Source organism: Chelon labrosus (genome assembly GCF_963514085.1).
Source record: "Chelon labrosus genome assembly, chromosome: 19".
Lineage (NCBI taxonomy): Eukaryota > Metazoa > Chordata > Actinopteri > Mugiliformes > Mugilidae > Chelon > Chelon labrosus.
Window position 1 is genome coordinate 7478394 of NC_140352.1, and position 21571 is coordinate 7499964.

Sequence of the window (21571 nt, forward strand, 5' to 3'; positions counted from 1 at the left end):
CATCAGTGCTAACCACCACACTACTGTGCCGCCCTAATCCAGGAAATATACTATAGATAGATAGATAGATAGATATTTGTTGGTGCTGCAGTTCATCGGTGTCTGTATCTGTAACAGTGCACCCTATTTCAGAAACTGAATGACAACATGTGATGGTCACGTAAAGCAGAACATATTTGATAAACGCCCTGATTTAAAGCACAGTGGACTGACTTAAATATTATCCTTAATCAAAAATAAATAAATAAAACGCTTGTGAAGTTTTTGCATTTCATAAAAAGACTAACACAGATGAAGCCTAACATGAATCCAGTGCAAGTTTTGTTTTTCAGTCCAAGTCAGGTGACGCAAGTAAGGATTTGTTGAACTCCTTTTTTAAATTAAATCCTATAGGTTTATACTGCGCATATATAAAAATATACCGCAATGTGTCTGACAAAATGATGAGATTTGCAATTCTTCCTATCTGAGACGCTAAACCCGGATGATTTTACGCGTAACTTGAAGCAACTCCAGTTTATTCTTCCTTCCGCGAACAAACCGTTCAACTCCCAGACAGTCAGAAACGTGCAGCTCTTACGTTTTTTGCGTAAAAGATTTCAGACACTTTTATTATTGTACAAGTGATACCAGCATAATGAAAGTGATAATACCCATGAACATGAAAGACATTTTTTCTTACTGTATTTACAGAGAAGTGTCTTCACATCACACACACGCACAAAAAAAATAAAATTATAATAATAATAATAATAATGCTCCTACAAAATGAACAATTTGCAATAATAACATAACATTAAATAAACTCCACCTACCTTTAGGTTTACAGCTGAATATGCATATGATGACCATCTCTGCACTGCATAGAATTTATACATAGACTTTTCCTCATGAACAACGTGGGATTATACTAATAATAATAATAATAATAATAATAATAATAATAATACTGCTCTCATGATGCATATAGGCGGCCTGTAAATAAACAAGAACTAAGTCTTTGGCAAATGCAAATACATTCACTTGACAGATGAAGAGAAAAACCATCGTCCCAGCTTGATTCGAGGGAGTGACTCGGGGCCCGAAACATGTGAGGAGGGGGGGCTAAAGTTAGGAAGGGGACATGTTTTAAGGCATTTAGCTGAAATCGATGTGAACCGGAGCCGCCAGAAACGTCACATCGGAGCGAGTCCGGACGCTTCCGCCGGCAAATAATGATGGCGGGGGCTTGACTTGGTCGGATGGCTGTTAGATCCTTTTTCTGTGGTGGGATGCCAAAGACTTAACTTAAATAGAAACAACGTGAGCTGTGAGAACGTAGTATAGTGCACGTCAAGGCAAGTGACATGATGGGGCCTTGAATTAGAACTGTGAAACTGTAAGTGCCTTTTCAGACCGAGACTTATTAGACTTATATATGCACAACATATTTTTCTTTTTTTTTTTTTCTTCTTCTGCATAATAACGCTCCAGTGTTGCAAAAAACCTCCAAAAATAGTGCAAAATTAACAGAAAAAACAAAAAAAAAATTAAAGGATCCTGACAAATAAGTAATAGTAAAACGCTAGCCAAGCAGTCTGCAGTTTAGTCGTTACGAATTATAAAAAAAACAAATAAAAAAATCATTTTTTTAAGAATATATTTACTAGATTTTCTTGAAATCTTGCAAATAGCGAGGGCCGTGGTGCTATACCGTCACGGCCTCCTCTATTTTTTTATTTTTATTTTTTCCCTCCATCGAATGTTTCTTTATTTATTTCATTTTCATTTTTTTACATCTTGATTGTGTGTCACAGAGAACGTGTCCTAATCTTCTCATGGCATCAAAAAGCATATCGATTTACTCATGCTGGACGTTTGGTCGGTGACTGTCGGAGTGGATGAAAACAACTTTAGGCCCGCCACGGTCTGCACGTGTGCTGCTGCTGCTGCTGCTGCTGCTAATCCCGTCTGATCTCCCTCCCGCGCTGCCGTTTGAAAATCGAGTGGGAGACGAATGGAAAAATGAAGGGGGGGAAAATAAAAATAATAATAATAAAAAAAAGGGCTGCTGCTACATTTTTAAGCTCTGGACAGTGTCCCTGCTGAGAGCCATCAGGAAAAGGAATGTACAGTATTGATCCACGGTGGGATGAAACTGTGACGCTGCTAGAGGGGGGGAAATAAATTCTGGATATTTTTGTTCAGTGTCTTTTTTTTTGTGTGTGTTTTTTCTTTTAAACCACTGCAATTAGTAGCCACAAGTTTCATCAAGTCCGTGAAGCGTCTTTCAGTGTCCGTGATGATGTCTTGGAGAGTGTCCCAAAAAAAAAAAAAAAAGAAGTTCCTATTGAGTGAGCCGTTTGTCTTTCTTTTTCTTTTTTTTTGTTGTTGTTGTTGTTGTTTTTTTTTAACGTTGCTCAGTGTCCAGTGGACCGCGCCGCTCACACCGGGGCAATATGGAGGCTGAGGCCGTGGTCCTGCAGGTTGATTTGGTTTCCGTGGTAACTAGTGACGGTCATAGGCAGTGGCAGCAGTGGGAGGGCCGGAGCCTCTCGATGCGGCACTATAATAATAAGGGGAACCTGAAAGTTAACAGAAGAACGGACCATTTGAAACAAACAAATTGCAAATTTTTATCACCATTCACCAAATTTACTATCAGAACAGTAGATTTCAGTTGTTAGCCATTGCCGAGCGGTGTATCCCATAGTTACTGTGCCTCTCTGCCTGTCAAGGCTTCCAATTTTTTATGAATTTAACATTTCTGAGCAACAAATTGCAGATTTTTTTTACTTCAGTTTTCCATGATCATGACTATATCAGCTTGTGCCAGCAACACTATAGCTAGCTAACAAATTAAGCTAATTCTAGGTCTGTTGTCGCATCTCAAATCCTTCCCTACTACTTTTTTTATTTTGAATATATTCTCACTGATAAATGTGGCAACGTTCACTGCAGTACGTGTACTCGGACAGTGCACTTAATGTGGTGAAAAATTTAGTTTTTAGAAGCTCGCCTTCGCCATCCTCGTTAGCCTAGCGTAGCGGAGGGGGGAGGGGCAACCAACCGAGTTTCAAACTTGTGAAAATGACAACCAAGAAAACTCTAGCATCCATGGTTATAAGGGCCAACGCAGCGCTATAAAATGTTAAAGTTGTCTGCAAGTTGTTTTTTTATTGAATGATTTTAGCATTCTGTCAAAATTATGCGCTGCCAAGTTGCTTGCAACCTTTGAACTGAGACAACACTACCATGTCGAAATTCATGCACTGTGCAAGTAAGTAAGTACACTGTGTACACAGTTTACTGAATGAAAATTGAATGAAAAGTACGTTGTTTGAGGCACAGTGCATTGTTTTTTCTTCGTTAGCATAAAGCTAATAGTCCTTGAGTTACAGAATATGAGGGATCAGACTATTTGCTGGTTTGTTTTCATTTAGCTTATCCTGGATCACAAGATCAGAGGTGTAAGGCTACATTTGGTGTTGAGTGTCACCAAATTCACTAACAGAGCTGCTAATGTTGCCGTCAAACTGAGGCGGCAGCATCCGGCAACCTGCTGGAATCACTTGGTTAGCATACAGTTAGCTAAAGCTACTAGTCCAGGCTAATGAGAGAGCAGATGGAGATAGTTTATTCCAATCCTTGTGGCTTTGCTGCCCCAGCGAAACTACATTCACATCTCTTTGCCATCTACAAAAATCTAAATCTTTAGATCGTATGCCTGGCTACTATGGGACAATTCAGGGGAAGGGATTAAACGCTCAATTAATCGTTCTCTTTCGAGTTCCTTTCTCTCTACTCACTTAGTAACGCTGGGTTGCTGAATCGCCAGGCTTCATTGTAGGTTGTGTACTGTGGATGACTGTAGGGGTTCCCCGAAAACTCACTCCCTGCAAAACAAAACAACAAATCAATTAGCATTTCAATGCGTCAAACCATTACACCCTCCCTTCTCCTTCACATGCAGTCATTTTTCGTCATTCAAAACAGGATGCAATTTGAGGGTGGAAATGATAGTCATCGATGTGCGACCAGTCAAGCAAGTAATTTATTTCTTTTTCATTTCACTTAAGTTATGCAACACTGAACAATACAGGGATGTGACACTGAAGGCGGCTTTCCCTGTCCCATTTATGGATATCTACCCATTCTTCTTCCTCCAGTATATTCCAAACCAGCCTAATAAATACGGCGCGGTAATAAACAGTTTCATGCATACATTTTTGATACGCTGCAATAAATCCTGCAGCCCTTTCTTGGAGGAATTTTTTTTAACGTCTCCAATCTGAGAGCCACCACCCCCCCCCTGGCCCGAGCTCTTCCTGCAACGTCCTCGCACTGCAGGGGAAGTAACTCGGAGCATGTCAGTGAGCACCGCTGTTGGTTCAACACGTTTCTTTCTTTTTTTTACGAGACAATAAAGGCTAGATTTTATATGAAGCCGGTGAGGAATGGCTTTGCTCTAACAGTGTTTTGCGCCTGTCACTAAATCTTAGCGGTTGTGTATAGGATGAATCGGTTGTAGCACAAAACCACAAGCCATGGGATTAAGGTCCTCATCTTTCGCTGTGTGCCACATAAGAACAAATGGAAAGTAAAAGTATGTTTGACTTGACTCCTTTCCACTCGCGTGATTTAACAGTTCTGTTAGCTGAAATCCAAAAGTACGTCTGGACTGCACGGCACCGGGCCGCTCCGACATCTCCCTTTGCTTTTGCTGGCAGCTAAATGGACTTTTGCGGAAGTTAATGAAGAATTTTTCTTAGTTTTTGCATCAAAACCTATAAAGTATGAAGCATTTTGAGATATGCGCGGCAGATATTTAATACAAATTAAGTTAAAATCATGTAAACGGTCAATTTACCAAAATAACACGCACAAAAAAAGCATGAAATTCAGTTTAACTCCAGTGTAAGGATGCGGGGGAGTTAAAAAATAAGATAGATAACTATTTGCATGGCAGGATGCCACCGCTGGAAAAAGGGAGGAATGTAATTTGGATGAAGTGACCTGTAACCTTTTAAAAACAACATTTCTTCCAATATATTTGGACGCTTCCCTTTAAGATTTCTTGCTAGGCATCAGGCAAAAAAAACAAAAAGGAATGTAAATAAAACCTCCCTGGTTAAGAGGATTATGAAACATGTTATGGCAGCTCTTTACAATGTAGGAGAAAAAAAAAAAGGAACAGTCTGCGACGGGTTTTTGCGTGATTGGTAAATGATATGCTAACACAGCACACACTCCACTGCTTCCCCTATGCCCTGCCCCGCCCCGCCCCGTCCGTGTGGTTTAATCACATCAAAGTGAAAAAACACGCCGCCTGTGTTTTCCTCAAAAAGCGTCTGGTGGGCCAACGCTGTAGCTCGGGAGCCGCATTAAGCCCCAGAACCAAAACTGGATCCTTTTGTCCCGTGTTTCGTCTTGGCTGTGCAACACGAGCCCCGGCCTCCTCGGAGAGACGGCGATTTGAATATTTACCGGAGCTCTCATGCCTCTGCCTTTTGACCCTTAACTGTTTGCTGTGAACCTGAACTGCAGGTCAAGTAGAGGAGGGGGAAAGGGATGTGCTCTGGAGCGCAGAGGCTGGGGAGGGCCCCCCGGTTGTGCTGTTTATCGAGGCCGGCGAGAACGGCCACTCGGGGAGATAATGAGCAAATAAGGCTGAGGGGGGGAAAGCAGGAAGTAAGATCACTTATTCGGCTTGTCTAATCCAATCATACACACGGAGCTAATACAAGGATGTGCGTGCCTCTTACTCTGCGGGTCAATATTCATCGCTTCTGCATAATTTGGCACTAAAGCCTCCTCACTCTGCTGCACAGCTTCTACACATGTTCCCTTCTCGGGGGCAGCGGCACCTGTTAAATAGACCCTGGTGACATTACGAAGCAAGCGGCGCCATCTCTCACTCACCAGGAACCATTCCAGCGAGCGTGGAGGTTGGGTAGCTGCCCTGGCCCGTGGGGGGAACGTGAGGGGGATACCCAGGTAAGGTTGTGTTGGCCATATCCCGACCTGCAGAGACAAAACAGAACACACAGAAGGCCTGTGAAAAGGTGCTGGTTCCCGTTTATGCTTTCGTTGTGATCAAAGCTGCGTCAAAATGCAAGAGCAGCAGAAATATTTCAATCTTTAGCTTAGAATTGGAGACGATAAGCGACTTAAATATGTAGTAGCAGCTAGAGAAAGAGGTCGTTTAAGAAGCTTTCTAAACAAGTATGCTACGTGACTTCTCTCCTGTGGTAAAATGCAAAACTGTTCCTGCAACCGTACCAAACAGACGTTGCACTATTTGTTGTAAATGCTGCTGCTTTCAGCATCGTGACTCAACACCACCACCGCCACCACCACAAGTCAGTCAGCACACAAACTCAGATTTCACCGTAGTAGACACTCGACCCGCCAGAGTAAAACGTTTCAAAGAGCAGCGTTACTCAACACCGGGCGGCGTCGGTCCGCTTGTCCAACGGTCAACTAAAAACAAACAGCCGACGCAGCTCAGGGCGGCAGCTGAATTCTGGTAAATGTGCCTCCTCATTAAACAGTTCAAACTGTAAATATGGCAGAACCCCATAAGGCTCCTCTATTGCCCCCCCCCCCCCCTCCTCCTCCCCCACTCCCTCTCTGCAGACCCGTCACCCGTCTGGCTGCAGATATTCAGCTCTGTAATTGAGAGTGACGGTTGGGCTGTCCTCGCCGGGCCGCGGGGACATTTGGACCGCGGCACGTAACCCCAATCTGCACAGCGGCCGGGGAAAGAGAGGGCCCCCGCTATATTGTCAGGCTGCGAGGGCCACTCGGACTCAAAGGGACACTCATCTCCCAATGGAGATTTAATGAGGAACTAGCGGATGAAATGCGCCGTAACACCGCAAGACAACAGTTGTCCATGTTGTCGCCTTCGCTAAAAAGGGCAGTCGGGAGAAACGGAGCAAGGAAAACGTTCTTTTTACGAGAATCCAAAATATATAACATGTTCATTCCTCTACTTCCTGCAGTTAAGCATTTTCTTAGAGAAGACTTTTTCATAGTTGAGATACTTTTTGCTGCATGTGAGCTGTTGTGATTAATCCCTTGTTTTCAGTCTACTGGGTTTACATTTTTTAGATGTTTTGGGCTTGGCAGCCTGTAAAAGTGGCTAAATTACTGCTAAAAAGACGTCAATCTATTAATCAAATGCAATCTGTTAAACAAAATTGAATCTACATGCTTTGTACTGTCAAGAGAATACAACCCTCTTCGCTACAGGTTAACCTCGAAGCTATATGGAAAACTGAACCACACTCCCAAACTAAAACTGTACACGCACCGTATATATGCAGACGATAAAAGTCTATACGTGGACAGTGTTACGAGGAACAGTTTAATTGAGGATGCAGCTACAAACTGGCAGGCATACCGGTTGTAGGGTGAAGAGGCAGGATGACATGCTGCTGAAGAAGGAGGAGGAGGAGGAAGTATAGAGGAGAGAGGAACCATGGAAGATGAGTATGGGTGGATGGAAATCAAATGTGTTGCTAATTTCTGGGCTTTAAGTTTCAGATTCACCGAGTTACAGTATTAAAAGCTCCTCACTGACCCAGTGACCTGCTACACTGTTCAAATCCTGTATACATGTTAAATATGGGATGTGTTACATGTATTTTAATATATATAACATCATAATGCTCCAAACTGGATGCTTCTGTGTCATGGCAACCTTTTTCTTGCAGGACTTTGTTCATTTTTTCTCTACTTAGAATATTGCACTGCAAAAGTCTAGCAGCTGGCACTGATGCTTCACAGCAAGAAGGTTCTGGGTTCGAATCCAGGCCAACCAGGTGCCTTTCTGTGTGGAGTTTGCATGTTCTCCCTGTGTCTGCGTGGGTTCTCCGGCTTCCTCTCACCGCCCAAAGTAAACTGGCCGTAGGTGTGAGTGTGAATGGTTGTCTGTCTCTCTAGTGTTAGCCCTGTGATAGACTGGAGACCTGTCCAGGGTGGACCCCGCGTGGGGTAGGCTCCAGCCCCTCCTGCGACCCTTCACAGGACAAGCGGTTACAGAAGATGAATGAATGAATTAATGAATGAAGTCTAAGATTTATGCAAAATGTTCCAAAATAAATGTTCGAAAAATCAAAGCGGAGGTGATTTCTCTCGTAAAGGACGTCTTTGACGGTCATGACCGTGATTCTTCCCGCTAAAGAAACGATTCAATCGCATGTCGAACAACCGCTCCCCATTGTTTTGTGAAACCTCGGCACTGATTGCTGTAATTGTGCGGAGGCCTGGCGAGATGTGATCTTTTTGGTTGAAGCGCCGAGACACGAGGGGCTCGCGGAGGTAAAGAGCTTTACAGAGAAGAAGAGTGAGGTCATGCCGGACCTTTCATTTGTAATAAGAATTAGTTAGATCCAAGCCAGTGCACATAAGTCAAAGGGAGCCGTGGGAGTACTGTAGGTGGGGGGTCCAGCAGGGGGGGTGAGGGTATTGTGTGTGTGTGAGAGTGTGTGTGTGTGTGTGTAGACAGGGGTAACTATTGTCTAACTGTTTTCTTCATTATTACCACAGCAGCTACGGCGTGTTTAATAAAAACTAAATACTCTTATCTCTTCTTTGACTTGTGACGAACATAATGACAACTGGAAACCTGGCTTTGCTGCACAGTCTCAGGGCAATTTAATTTATTTTATTTATTTTTCAAAATATGGAATTTGCAATTTCAGTGCAAGAAACGCAATTTACTGAAAGCTGACGTTGTGTAGCTAAGCGTGAATCGCTCACACTTAGTCCTTCTGATTTCGTTTGGTTCTAATCCGGATTGGCAAACGCAGATCGGACGCCGGTTCTGGGATTTTTGTCCAAGTTTCACCAACCGAACTGAAAATCTTGACACTACACGACACGGAAAGTTTCTGAAACAGCATTCTCAGACTCGTATATATCATCAGTACTGTATTTAACGTGGGCCGGGCATCGCTATTATCCCTGATACCGATCCAGAGCATCAGGTCAGAGATCAATACTTGACTCTCGCTGGCGTCTCCAACCTCTATACTGACCTTAAATACCTTTTCTTTTCTTTATATGCTCAGTGTTTAGAGCAGAGATATGAAAAAAATAAAATAAAACACAGACTGGAGATTGCATCCTTGAGAGTTTGCCGTCGTAACAGAGTCTTGTTTTTGTATATTCCAGGATGCAGTTGGCAGCGTCTGCCAGCAGCCCTGTGACCGTTGCTTTATGTCCCCCTTTAAAGCCCTCTTTCAGAGAGGCGCCGATCGGGGAGAACTCTCTGTGCGGCGATGATAGCCTCATTAGCTGCTTCCTAGCCTTTGTTGTTTTTACAACAGAGATATGTGTGTCCAGATTCTCATTAAAAGACGGGCTTCTTCGCATTGTCCGCTCCCTCTGACAGTCCCCTTAGATTGAACGCCAGCGAATCAAGGTATTTATTTTTCCCCTCTTTTCTCTCTTTCCCCTTTGGAAAATCAATTCAAAGATTTTTTGGTTTGCTGCTACAAAAGCCTGTTGATTTCTGTCTTAATTTGAGAAGTGGCCGCCGAGCTGGGAATACAGGATTTAGTTATTTCTTTTTTTTTTTTTGCTCTTGGTGCAACTAAACGTCTGACTTCAGCAGATATTTGACAAAAGGTAAAAACGAACGACGGCATTAGGTCGTAGAGTCCTCACTTGAGCAACGTGGCGGGAAACATTATGCACGGCTTTTACATTAACATCAACCCCGCTTCTTAAAACTCAAACTGAAAAGCGCGGGGTGACCTTCTCCTTTATCTGGCACACGAACAAAGTCATTTGCGAATGACTCTTTTGCTTGCAAGAGTATTAAATTTAGCATGACAGGGACACCTTCATGTTTGCTACAACAACAACCGAAAAATCTCTGACCTCCATTTTCTAGGCTATATGCGCGGAATGGGGCAATTTATCACAAGCCAAAAAATCTCTGCGCCCTAATTAATTACAACTAAGTAAAGAATGTTTGGAGAGCCAAATTGCTTTAATTCCCCGAACGCCGACTGAAAGTCATTCATTATCAAATGTGTGCTCAAAGGTTAGTTTGCTTTTGTGAAGACGAAATAAGCATTAATTTTCGGAGCCTGCGTTTCCCCCTGTGGGAAGACACGCGGGGCCCGGTTTGTCGCGAGGCCACACATCATCCGGTGGCAGGTTCACCGTCTGATCGTTGCTCGCTGCTCACTGGTCAACGGCGGGTCTCCGAGAGCACTCGCTCGGCTTAATTGAAGTGCTACTCGCTGGGTGGAAGTTAAAAAAGAGTGCACAGAAGGAGCTGCTCGAGGAGGAGAGGTCATTGACGCGGGGGGTTCTTAAGCCTGTAGAGGCCTCCATTAACAGGCCCAGCGGGGAATATGTTTAGAGTCTTCAGTATGCAGTCAACGAGTGGAGGTGTGTAAAACTCCCACTGAATGCTCAAGGGGAATCTCCTCCACTACGCTCGAAGATTGGGGCCCTTAAATCCGAAGAGCCGTCGAGAAAACAGGTGGGCCCTGACTAATTTCAGGAAATACAGAAACCCTCTATAGAAAATAGTGGACAATCGGCCGTATCGAGGCCATCTCTTCCATTTATTTCTCAAAAATACACATTTAAAAAAAAAAAAAAAAAAAAAAGAAAAGTTCTGAGCTCCTCCCTCTGCTATTCATAAATTCACCCACGGCTCACACCATTTGAATTTTAAGCGGTTCGAATGAACAAGAATAAGAAGCACTTGAGATGAAATCCATCTCTCGAAGGGAATTCATCAAAGAAATTACTTCCCATATCAACAATAGAAATTACCTCACAATATGCAATTGTCCTATCCACATATTCATGGAACCCTTTGGTGTTTTTATGGGGTAAGAGGGACTATTTAGCAGGTTATACAGCGTTAATGTGGAGGAAAGGGAGAAAGAGAGATAGAGAGAGAGCGAGAAAACAGTTTTAATGGAAGTGGCTTCTTGCCTCTGAATTTCGATGATGTGCACAATGCCCTTAAATCCCTTTCTTATTTGAGGCTGCTTTGCAGGTACTTTTGAGCCTTAATAGGATAAGCAGAGGACACAAAAGATTTCTATCTCTCAAGTCTGTCAGCTCGCCGAGAATCCCGATCTCTGCCAATGAGCGAATCTCGAATCATGAATCATTCATTTTTAATAGATTATGCAAATTCCGTCACATAAAAATCAACAAGATCAATAACCGCCGGCGTTTTAATTGGGTGTTCGAAAAACATTTTAAGGATGAACATAATCTCCAGTTCTTTTAGCCCGTAAAGACACAATTAATTTGAAATTGGATCTCGGCCTAAATGCTGCAGATAATTTACTGCTTTTTTTTTTTTTTTTTGCACGGCTTAAAATTCCTCTGCTAAGCTTATCGCTGGCAAGTAAACTGTAATACTCAGCCATTAGAGAGAGACCACACACCTGAATATCACCTATTATCCACACAGGCGGGGCACTGGGGGGGAAAACCAAGCAGAGGAGCCACTAACCAAATAGCAATTACCAAGTGGAAGTAAGAGCAATGTTTGTTCCATTAGTTTGACCTCTGCACGCTTTATTTCCCTGCCTCCAGTGAGATCATGCATCGGTTATTCGTGGTGGAATAACTTTATGCACAAAAGCCAAATGTTTTTTTTTTACGTGCAAACACGCCGTTCTGATGTGCTCACAATCCCATCTTTCTTCCTCCGCGTGTCTCTTTGCACCTGTAAGGCAGGTAAGGAGAGCCCTCCTTGCAGAGACCATCTAAAATATCCCAGGTGCAAACAAAGCTGCCCCGCAGAGCCGGGGGCTGCTGCTTTCTGCAGGGGCCATCAGTGCACAAAGGACAAACACACACCTTTCTTCTCAGGAGGCCTGCCTTACAGGGGAAATCTACCTCCCACATATTAATGAGAAAAGGGCCCTTTCTTTTCTCATAAGACTGCTTGGCTATCATTTGAGAAGGAGGGCTGCTGCAATTTTCAATCACCCTGTCCTCCCCCCCAACGCCGAACTCGTTGCCTTTGATGGCTGCTGCATAATTATATGAATTTTAATAAAAGCTCTGTATATTAATCTCAGGCCCCCGACAGTCATCGTAAACTTTCAGTAAACTTAACCTTCTTCTTGGTAATAACGCCGCAACAACGGGACAATATTTCAATTAGCCAGGCAGTCATTAACTGTGACAAGGAGAGGAGACAACTAGGGGGGAGAAACAAAGAGGGGGAGAGGGAGGGAGAGAGAGAGAGATAGGAGGGGTGAAATAAATGATCATGGTGTTAGAGTAAGGCGGCAGAAATGCCAGAGCGTATTTACAGAGGCACATTACTCGTGCTTCCAGACACACAAACTGTCTCCTGGTGAACAAATCGCAAGAGCAATACAGCAGCAGCCAACAAGCCTGCACGGTGGCCTTTTTCTTTTTCTTTTTTTTTTTTTCTCTTTTAATACCCCGAGACCTTGCTCTGATACACAGTCATAGTTCTGATGTGCTGACACCCAAAGGTCCTTGTCCAGCGGTGACTGAACAGCTCCCCTCCCCTCCCAATATCTCTTATCAACCTGCCCGCTCAGCAAAAAAACACACAGCAGCAAAACGGAGGACGGCTGCTAAGCTTTTTTATCGCATCGGTTGTACCACCTTTTCAGCTCAGAGTGAAACGGCGTTATTAAAAAAGTCTTCACACTTAACTTTTTGGTTTGCCTTTATTGTGTCACACATTTCATTTTGCCTTTGTCAATTGCACAAGCACGTTTGGCGTCGACTTTTCTCGTCCTTTCACACGGTTCAAAACCCCCTCAGCTGAAGCTGTGGCCCGGCAGCGTAAAGGCGTACTGTACGGCACTTGATCTTACCTACAGGGTAGCTTTGCGACACGCTGGGGCCCAGGTCTGGGTTGGCGCTAGAGGATAAACTGGGCTTGACTTCGTCCAGGCTGGAATTCAGGGCAGGGAGCGAGTACTCATTAGCCTGGGAAAAGGACAGTTGAATCATTACACAACCAAACAATACCTAGATGGAAATCCTCCTTTCTTCTCCTCCATTAAGCGCTCCACACAGGCCTGTGCGAGTATAAATTTGTATGAGCGCATTGTGTGTGTGCTCATGCTGCAGGGTGGCAGTTCAAGCATATCATGAATGTATTTTGGTATTGTCTGAGAGGAAGTGGGATTTTGAGATGAGTGAAAAGCCAAGGCGTCAGCTGGCCCTTTGTGCTTGACTGCAGTCCTACCCCTGATCAGCCAAGGGAGAAAGCAGTTCTGCTTTGTTACAGACACACCATGTGGCCCTGTTTGAGAAACACCATTCACTTTCTTTTTTGCTTTGCCTTTTTTTTTTTTTTTTGCTTTTTGCTTTTAACTTACAGTCTAAACCACCTTTAAATTTCATTACCTCTTATCTCTGAATGGAATCACTTGTACAACTTGCACGTTTTGTCCCGTCAAAGCCCTTTTAAGGGTTGTTTGTGTAAAGGTGTAGGCTTGAAGGGATGGTTCACCCAAATCACACACACAAAAAGAAAAAGAACACAGCGACGTGCACTTCTGAGACTTTCTTCTAAACGAAACAGGGAACGTTGCCTTGATTTTTCTGCAAACGCCAACTTTTTTTTGACGAAATAAACAACAAAAGTTGTTTTAAAAGTTTGCTCGAGCCAAAAACACCAAAGTTACACCAAAGCCATTACAAATATGAGATGATTTTGGTCTTTTTTTAATATGATTCTTTTTACAAAAACTCTTTTTTATTTGTTAAATAACAAAATAAATAACTCTTAATTAGCAAAATCGCAGCATATCATTAAATATACGATTAAAGAATTACTGGCCGGACATTTAATACTAACTTTAAGCAACTGAGACTATTTGATATCAGTATATTGTGGTGGAAAAATATTAATTACATCTTCTGTACAATACAAAGAATTACTGTTTCAAATAATTGTATTTGTAGCGTGAATAAAATCTCTTCCCAACTTTCTCCTTCATCGCCATGTTTGCTTTTGTAAAAATGCTCGAAGACACCGACGGCAGATGTTAGCAGTTTTTCTTTTTTTTTTTTAATGAGATGAGACTTCCGGAGTCTGAGTGTTGACAATGTTCGTCCAGAGCCCACTGTGAGTGGCTCAGTGGGCCGCGCGCTCCCACAGGGGGGACGCCCGTGACCCCGCTCTTGTCTGCCACTATCGCAGATAAACTCTAATTGTCTGCTACAACTGTTCACTGGCACAATGTCGGATGTTTTCCTCTATTCTCGCCGGCCTCAGACGCCAAACAGACGTTTTATCATGCAGATAAAGGGCAGGAGGGGGAACGCTGAAAAGATAGGTCTGAAAGGGATGACCAAATGGCTAGCAGAAGTGTGGGAGGGGTGAATCCATTCGGTTTTGCATCTCCAGAATGGGCTTTTAATGCCTCGCTACAGAGCCCAGACACTGGCTAATAGGGGCACATTTTGCAGAGAGAGGGGGGAAAAAAAACAAAAAAACATGAGGCACCCATAAAAGGGACAGAGCTCTGATTAATATTGCATTAAATTAAAGCTGATTTTTCTGGACTGTTCGTGGCCTCGTTTCTTTTTTCTTACTTACTCGCCCCCCCTGTTTTTTTCTGGTCCAACCCCTTTTCCCTTTGCCTTTTAATACTCTCCCTGACGCTCTTTGTGATTGCAAGTCATTTCCAATTCGTTTTGGTATTGATCTTCCAGTAGAAATCAGTTTTGTAATTAGCTGCAAATTAGGCCCTCTTCTGGAGGTGAGGCCTGTCCCACTGATTTATCACCTGCGTAATTCGCCCCGATTGGAGAGAAATTAAAATGAACTCAATTAGGTGACTGCTTTTGCTTTATGGGTCCGACTTGTAGTTTGGGTGGGAGAAATTAATAGTCTCTTGTTGTTTAATAGTATAATGAAAGTAAATAAAGGTTATCCATTGTAATGAGCCCAGAGCTGTTAATAAGCTTTGGTTTCTGGCTGTCGTTTTGGCGTGATATGGGGAGGGGGGGGTGGCTGTTTCCCCCAAATGCCTCTTAATTTTTAAAATGAGGATGGATGGCAAGTGTGGGTTTTTTAAAATAAGGACTGTTTGCAATGCACGCCGCGATAAAAGCAGTGATTTCGCGTCGAGACGTGTCGCAGAGGCGGGAAATAAACAGAGCAGGCGAGAAGCAGCAGTCGAAGATGAAGAAAAATCTAGGTATCGATTAATTTCATGTTGCCTTACTGTTATTCTCAATTACAGGGGGTACAGGGAATGTGTTTTTCATCACAAAATCAATAACGTGTGGGAGTTTTCCTAGTGATCCCTCCAGCTTTATACATGCTACGACTGTAATCCAGCGGCCATCTCGGACGTTTGTTTAATTAGCTCCCTGGTAATGGTTTGGGAATATTTGTGACAGAGGTTTTTTTTTGTGTTTGTGTTTGTGATTCAGCAGTGGATGCCCTACTATAGTGTTGTGTGTGAGTGTATATAAAGAAGTCGTAGTGCAACTCACCTGTTCAGGTTTGATATGCTCCGACGTAGGGAAGACGTCAGGGTACGAGGGGCGTTCAAAGACCCGGTCCAGCGCTTCCAGCTGCTGCTGGGTAAAGGCATCTGCCCTCAGGTGTTTCCGTAAACTCTCCACACTACCCTGAGAATCACTGTTTGGGCCAGAACCATCTGAACCATCTACAAGAAGAAAGAGCAACATTCGAGATACTGACCCCGGGAAGCTGGCCTTAACTTCAAGCTATGCACTTTATATTCTCCTCATGTTTTATTTTTTTTTGTTTTTTTTTTCTCTTGCACCACCTCTGTGGGGGGACAAAAAGGGATGGAGTGCAGGTTTTTCTGCACCTTAATGCCTGTAGTGAGCCACTGGCTACATCACACAGGCTGCTCCCCTGCATCCCCCCACACAGTATTAACACCATCATGATCTGAAAGCCCTCTGGTAATTGATGGATTACCGTCACTTGCAAATATATACATGTTGTGGCGAGCGTGTGCGCTAATGAAAGCAGCAGCTAGCCTATTATTGTGTTTTTTTTCCTTCGTTCTTTCCTCTCCAAAAAGCAGAGCTTTTTTTTTTTTTTTTTTTTTTTAAGAAAAAGCACAATTTCCCTTTCACAATTCAATGCTGCTTTCATTCTCTGTGAGCGTGCAGTTCCATTTGGAGGCAACGGCGGACGACAAGAAGCCGAATAAAATTGTACAGTCTAGTTCATTCATCCTGCTCTCCAAACAGGAATTTTCTCCCGACTCCTGACCTGATTACTCTGCTGTTGGGAGAAGGATGCCTTAGCTTTTTATTTATTTATTTATTTATTTTTGTGTGTGTGCAATGCCTAAACCTTTACAGACCATCCTTCCATAGCTCCCTCCCTCTTCTCCTACAACCACCCCCCTCCTCCTCCTCCTCCTCTTCTCCTGGCTGCAGTGGCTGTGTCTGTAGGTCTCCTCCCCGGATCCCAGAAAGCTTCAGCTCCCTTACAAATCTGTCATTCTAAATTTGCGGCAGATTATGTTCTCCCCTCGGTGGGAGAGTGGTGATATATGATATGCAAGGCCGCTATTGATTGCCTGATCTGGTGGCAAGAGGGAGCTGAAATGAACTTGAAATGAACATCATGCCTCAACTCATTGTGCGTATAATACTCTACTTAATCCCACATTTTTCTCTGCCATGGAATTCAATTGATCAATCATGTCTGTGTGATAGTACCATTTGGGAGGGTTATTGCCATTCTACTCTGCTGCTTGACCTTTTTTCACCGGCTGAGGCCAGAGGATGAACCCGACTCTCCAAAGTAGAGCCGGAGGAGCTATAACGGAGAGTGTGAGTTAAGTGTGTGTGCATGTCTGGCCATGCTGTGCAAGCGTGTACAACCTGAATTTGCACCGATAGCTGCAAAAAATATCACGCGATATTGAAGTTACACGTTCGTGTTAACGATTTTTCACCGCACAAATAAATGCATTAGGATTTTGTTTATACAGTAATTCCAAAGGGCTACAAACAGATAGGAAATTGGTAAATTGGAGGACGGTCAGGTGTCAGATTTTGGAGAGACAAAGCTGCATTGGTGCATTTTTCACCCGTCATGTTGAGTCTATCCACGCCAGCGTAACCGCCACAGTTTTCGCCTTAAAATGGCATTGTACAATCGCATGTGAATATGCCAAATCTGTCGGCGAGGGACTGGATGTGGGTACCGGAAGCTTTCTGGTTTCTGTTTGTAGTCCCGAATACAGCATTCACCCGTCACGTTTGAGCGGGATTTGGTTGCATGGTGATAAATAATCCGCGTGGAAAGTGAAAAGATTCAGATTACCCTGTCGTATGCTGTCGGTAAGCAAGCTAACACGTCGTGTTTGTGAAGCTAATACCTTAAAGAAAGCTTTTGTAGTGTAAATGTCCGATCATAGATGTTGTCTCTCAAGTCCAGCTTCATTCTCACTTCTTAAATTGGTGTTTAGACTTTTAACTATGACAGCGCGGGAAGTCTTGGCCCAGATATCCGCTATCTGTTAGCCAGGTATCCGCTAGCTACACCGGAAACTTTGTCCGTTGACCTCGTAGGCTAGTACCAGCAAGAAAAGCTCCATTCTTTAAGTAATTCTCAAAGGAAGCCAGAGATATGAAGCTAAAAACCAACCAGTGAAGAACCAACTTGCCAATGACATCCAACGGCGCCAATGAGCACTTGAGCAACTCTTCAAGGGCGACTTGGAGGCAACGGGCCATTTTGTGACTTTTGAACATATCATTAGTCATCAGACGATGGCCAATGGGTTCCCACGATTGTGACAGCGGTAAAGGAGAAAATCTGTTGACGTATTATGCAGCAACAAAGTCTGTCTAGGAGGAAGACCAAGGTGGAAGAATGACTGGTGTTTGTTTTCAGTTCCAAACAGTCAACGGCGTGAAGAAAAGTGCTTCATGAATGAGATAAATGACACAGTCCATACCAATCCTAAAATTGTATGTTTAATACACACCGATCAGGCATAACATTATGACCACCTTCCTAATATTGTGTAGGTGCCTCCAAAACAGTTGTGACTTATCAGAGAATGGACATGGGCCTTCTGAGGGTGTCCTGTGGTGTCTGGCAACAGAATGTTGTTAGTGGGGGCCTTTGAGGGGAGGGGCCTCTGTAGATCATCCCACAGATACTTGATCAGTTTGGGATCTAGTGAATTTGGAGGCCAGGTCAACACCTTGTGCTGTTCTTCATGTGTTTTTGAGTAGCTCCTAAACCGTTTTGTCAGAATGCATCCTGCTGGGGGTGGCTGCTGCCATCAAAGAGTGACATTGCTATGGGGTGGGGGTGTCTGGTCTGGTCTAGGTGGGTGCTACATGTCTAAGTTACAGCCACACCAATGAATGCCAGGTCCAACAGTTTCCCAGCAGAACACTGAATTGTCACAACATGGTCAATGTTATTCACTTCTCCTGTCAGTGGTTTTAATGTTGTGGCTGATCGGTGTAAGGAGGAGACAGTTAGCTTATGCTCAGTATGGTTAAGCTAGCAGAAGGAAACATCAGGCCTGGCTTTGTCCAACAGTAAAATCAGAAGTAACATTTATTCTGTCCAAAAACAGAAACGCTACGACTCATTTCACACCCAGAAAGAAAGTGAATTAACACCTTTTCCAAAAATTATTCATTTAAGAGAACAACACACCTGCTACACAAGAAAGAAAGATGATTTTTTTTTAAATTTCTGTAGCTACAGTTGGACACACTCAGGTGAATACTCGGTGTGTTTTCTGCACTCAGCCACAGTGAAGCCCCTCACCTACTACTACTGCTGCTGCTGCTGCTCCGTGTCACTTTATCAAACTCAATTGTTCTCTTTGCTACCAAAGCAAATGGAGTCATTAATTACTTTCCATCAGCCGGCCTGAGCCACAACACCTGATCAATACCCCCACCACCGCCACCACCACCACCACCCCACCACCACCATATTTGTCATTCACCACCGAGGAATACACTTCCCACACACAAGACAAACCATCCTGGGTCAACCTACGCACTCGTCCTCCCACTCAAGCTAAAGGACAGTCCCCCATCTGCCTCTCAATTCTCATCTGACAAGCGGCTCGCGGGTGTTGTGGTGATGAAGACGACTCCGGTGACAATTGGAACATGTATGAAGCCGTGTGATTACGATTAGGCAAGCGTAGATTGGGTTTATGCATCCCCAAGTAGTTGGGAGGGCAACGGTTGTTTCCGCGAAATGCCCCAGAACATTATTTGTTCACACTCAGTTTGATGGAGCTCTTTAGTTAATTATGGAAATGATGAGTCCTGTGCATAAGAAGAAAGTTATTAAAGGTTCAAAAGGGTCAAAACAACTTATGATTTTAAAGGCAGGAGTCAACTTTTTGCCTCTGGTTTTCTATGAACAGTTGATTTCGTCTCAATTAAACTATGTGTTAATTATTCAAACCATCACTAAGCGTCCTCTTACTTCAGCTATTTAAACTTAAACCACAATCTCTTAAAATGAAGAAGCACAAGAGAGCCCAGGATAACAAGAGCCACGATATATATGAGAGATTTCTTTGGTATTTTTATTAATAATTTGACAAATTGCAAATAGTGAATATTTTATATTATCACTTTTGCAACTTCAACTTAAAGGGGAACTTATTTCTGGCATAAAATACGATCGTTTACTCACCCATATAACTTTGGTGTTACTTGGAGTCGTTCTGAAGATATTTAGATCCACTGGAGCGCTGCGTATATCCATATAGTGGGAGTGACTGGGGCACCGAAAAACAAGTTTGTAGGTCAATCTACAGACCCCGGATGATGATAACAGGTAACTCCGGACTCAACAGGGAATAGCACTAGCGTATCATAACAAAATATTGGTGAAATGAACGAGTTTCACGGCAGATAATGTGTTATTTAGAGGCTGCGTTTCGGTGCCCCATTCACTCCCACTATATGGATATACTCGGATCTAAACCGGAGGACTACAAATTACACAAAAGTTATATGGGTGAGTAAACGATCGCATTTTATGCCAGAAATAAGGTCCAGGTTGTAAAAAACGGTAATTCCCCTTTAAAGTTTGACACCAACTGAGAAATTGATGTCACTAAATAAGCCAAACGCCTATGAGGTCACTTATCGTCACCCATTATTTAGCCATTATGCAGCAGCGATAATACCTTCTTGACCACGGCGGCTTTGTTACATGCTTGTCCCACTCCATGGTCACTTATTGATCACTGCTGGCACCGAGTGTATTCATCTTGACATCGGTCTGTATTAACACTCTGGTAACGAGGGAGCCGCCTCCATCAGATCAGATAACCAGCTCTGTGAAGCAGACTCCTCTCTGCGGGTTTGGCACCCAGAGGTCACGACCCCCGGCGGGAGGCTTTAGCCAACGCAACTCCGGGGGCTGCAGCGAGTCTGAGCCGCTGGCCCTTCCAAACAACAACGGAACAATTATCATGAATGAAGCGCAGCCTGAGTATTAGTCGCAGTTGTTTTTTTGAACCTCAACTAGAGGAAGAGAGCAGTTTCAGAATAAAAGTTTAAAAACTCTTTCACGCAATAAAAGAAAATTGAGTTTCTGAGTTCTTGTTAGTGGCGCAGGGGAGTTCGAGCTGGCACCTTGAGGTCACGAAAGCCCCCCCCCCTCAGATGAATGAGCTTCACCCTCCCTTCCCTTCCCCTCGCCTCCCTTCACTCCCACCCAGTCTGCTCCTTGTTTAAATAACATGTCAACATACATACACTCTCGTTCCCTTAACACATTGTTATGTATTTCACAATAATACGGCTCCATAATTTCCCGCCTGATTCGATTCTGGGCTAAATGGAATCAAATTAAAACTCATTTGCATCAAATTGGATGAACTCAGATGCATTTTGGTTTCTCAAATTGAATGTTTTGATTACGCCAGCGTCAATGAAATCTGTCTTTGGATGCAATGTGTTTGTTCTGCATCGTCAGAGTTTGACGAGAAGTGTCGAAAGGGACTGGACAACGAATTAGATTGGAAGAAATCCCAAATATTGTTCATTTGCAGCTCCACAGATCTAAAAATTAGACTTTTTTCTCGCATTATTTGACTTTTTACTAACGAAACTATTCATTTCTTGCAAAAACTGTGATTAATCCTAAAACAAAGGATTCTGTTGGCCATTAATTTGTCAGGATGTTCCCGAGCTTTTAAAGGCTTTATTAATCTAATTTGGAGGTTGCACTTCGGTGCCGGCATTTCACTGCACTCCGAGTTCCTGTGTTGATTCCTCCTCTCCCCCAAAACAGATGCTGATACACAGAGCAGGGCTGTGACGGCGGCCCGCTCCATCACTCATCTCCATCCACACGCATCGGTTCAGTCCTCATGACGCTCAGAGATGAGAAATAATTAATTCAACAGCTACTGAAGCAAAGAATCACATCCATTCTCACTGCCACTGGCTATTGTTGTTGGCTTTTGAAATGTATGATGATCATCTTATCATGAAATTTCTCTCTCGGTGTTTCTCTCATAAATCATAAAGAAAGCCCCGACAAAAAAAAGCAAGAAAGGGTTCAGAGTGGCTGAAATTACGAGTCGTCTCCCGG

At 43.4% G+C, this 21571-nt stretch overlaps 1 protein-coding gene across 4 annotated transcripts in view; it reads right to left on the reverse strand.

Annotated features, from left to right (window-relative positions):
* Window positions 1-2423: 2423 nt before the first annotated feature.
* The window catches only part of pax2b (paired box 2b), a gene marked incomplete at both ends in the record, with an annotated part of 28294 nt that continues 9146 nt past the window's right edge, over window positions 2424-21571 (reverse strand). The window contains 5 exons of one of the 4 annotated variants that reach the window (XM_084567533.1): window positions 2424-2545; window positions 3789-3875; window positions 5902-6003; window positions 12834-12948; window positions 15475-15650. In XM_084567533.1, coding sequence (XP_084423659.1) covers window positions 2424-2545; window positions 3789-3875; window positions 5902-6003; window positions 12834-12948; window positions 15475-15650 — 602 coding nt within the window. Of the gene's footprint in view, window positions 2565-3788; window positions 3876-5901; window positions 6004-12833; window positions 12949-15474; window positions 15705-21571 lie in introns of all 4 variants that reach the window. The other 3 variants (XM_084567531.1, XM_084567534.1, XM_084567532.1) reach the window with 3 other exon arrangements.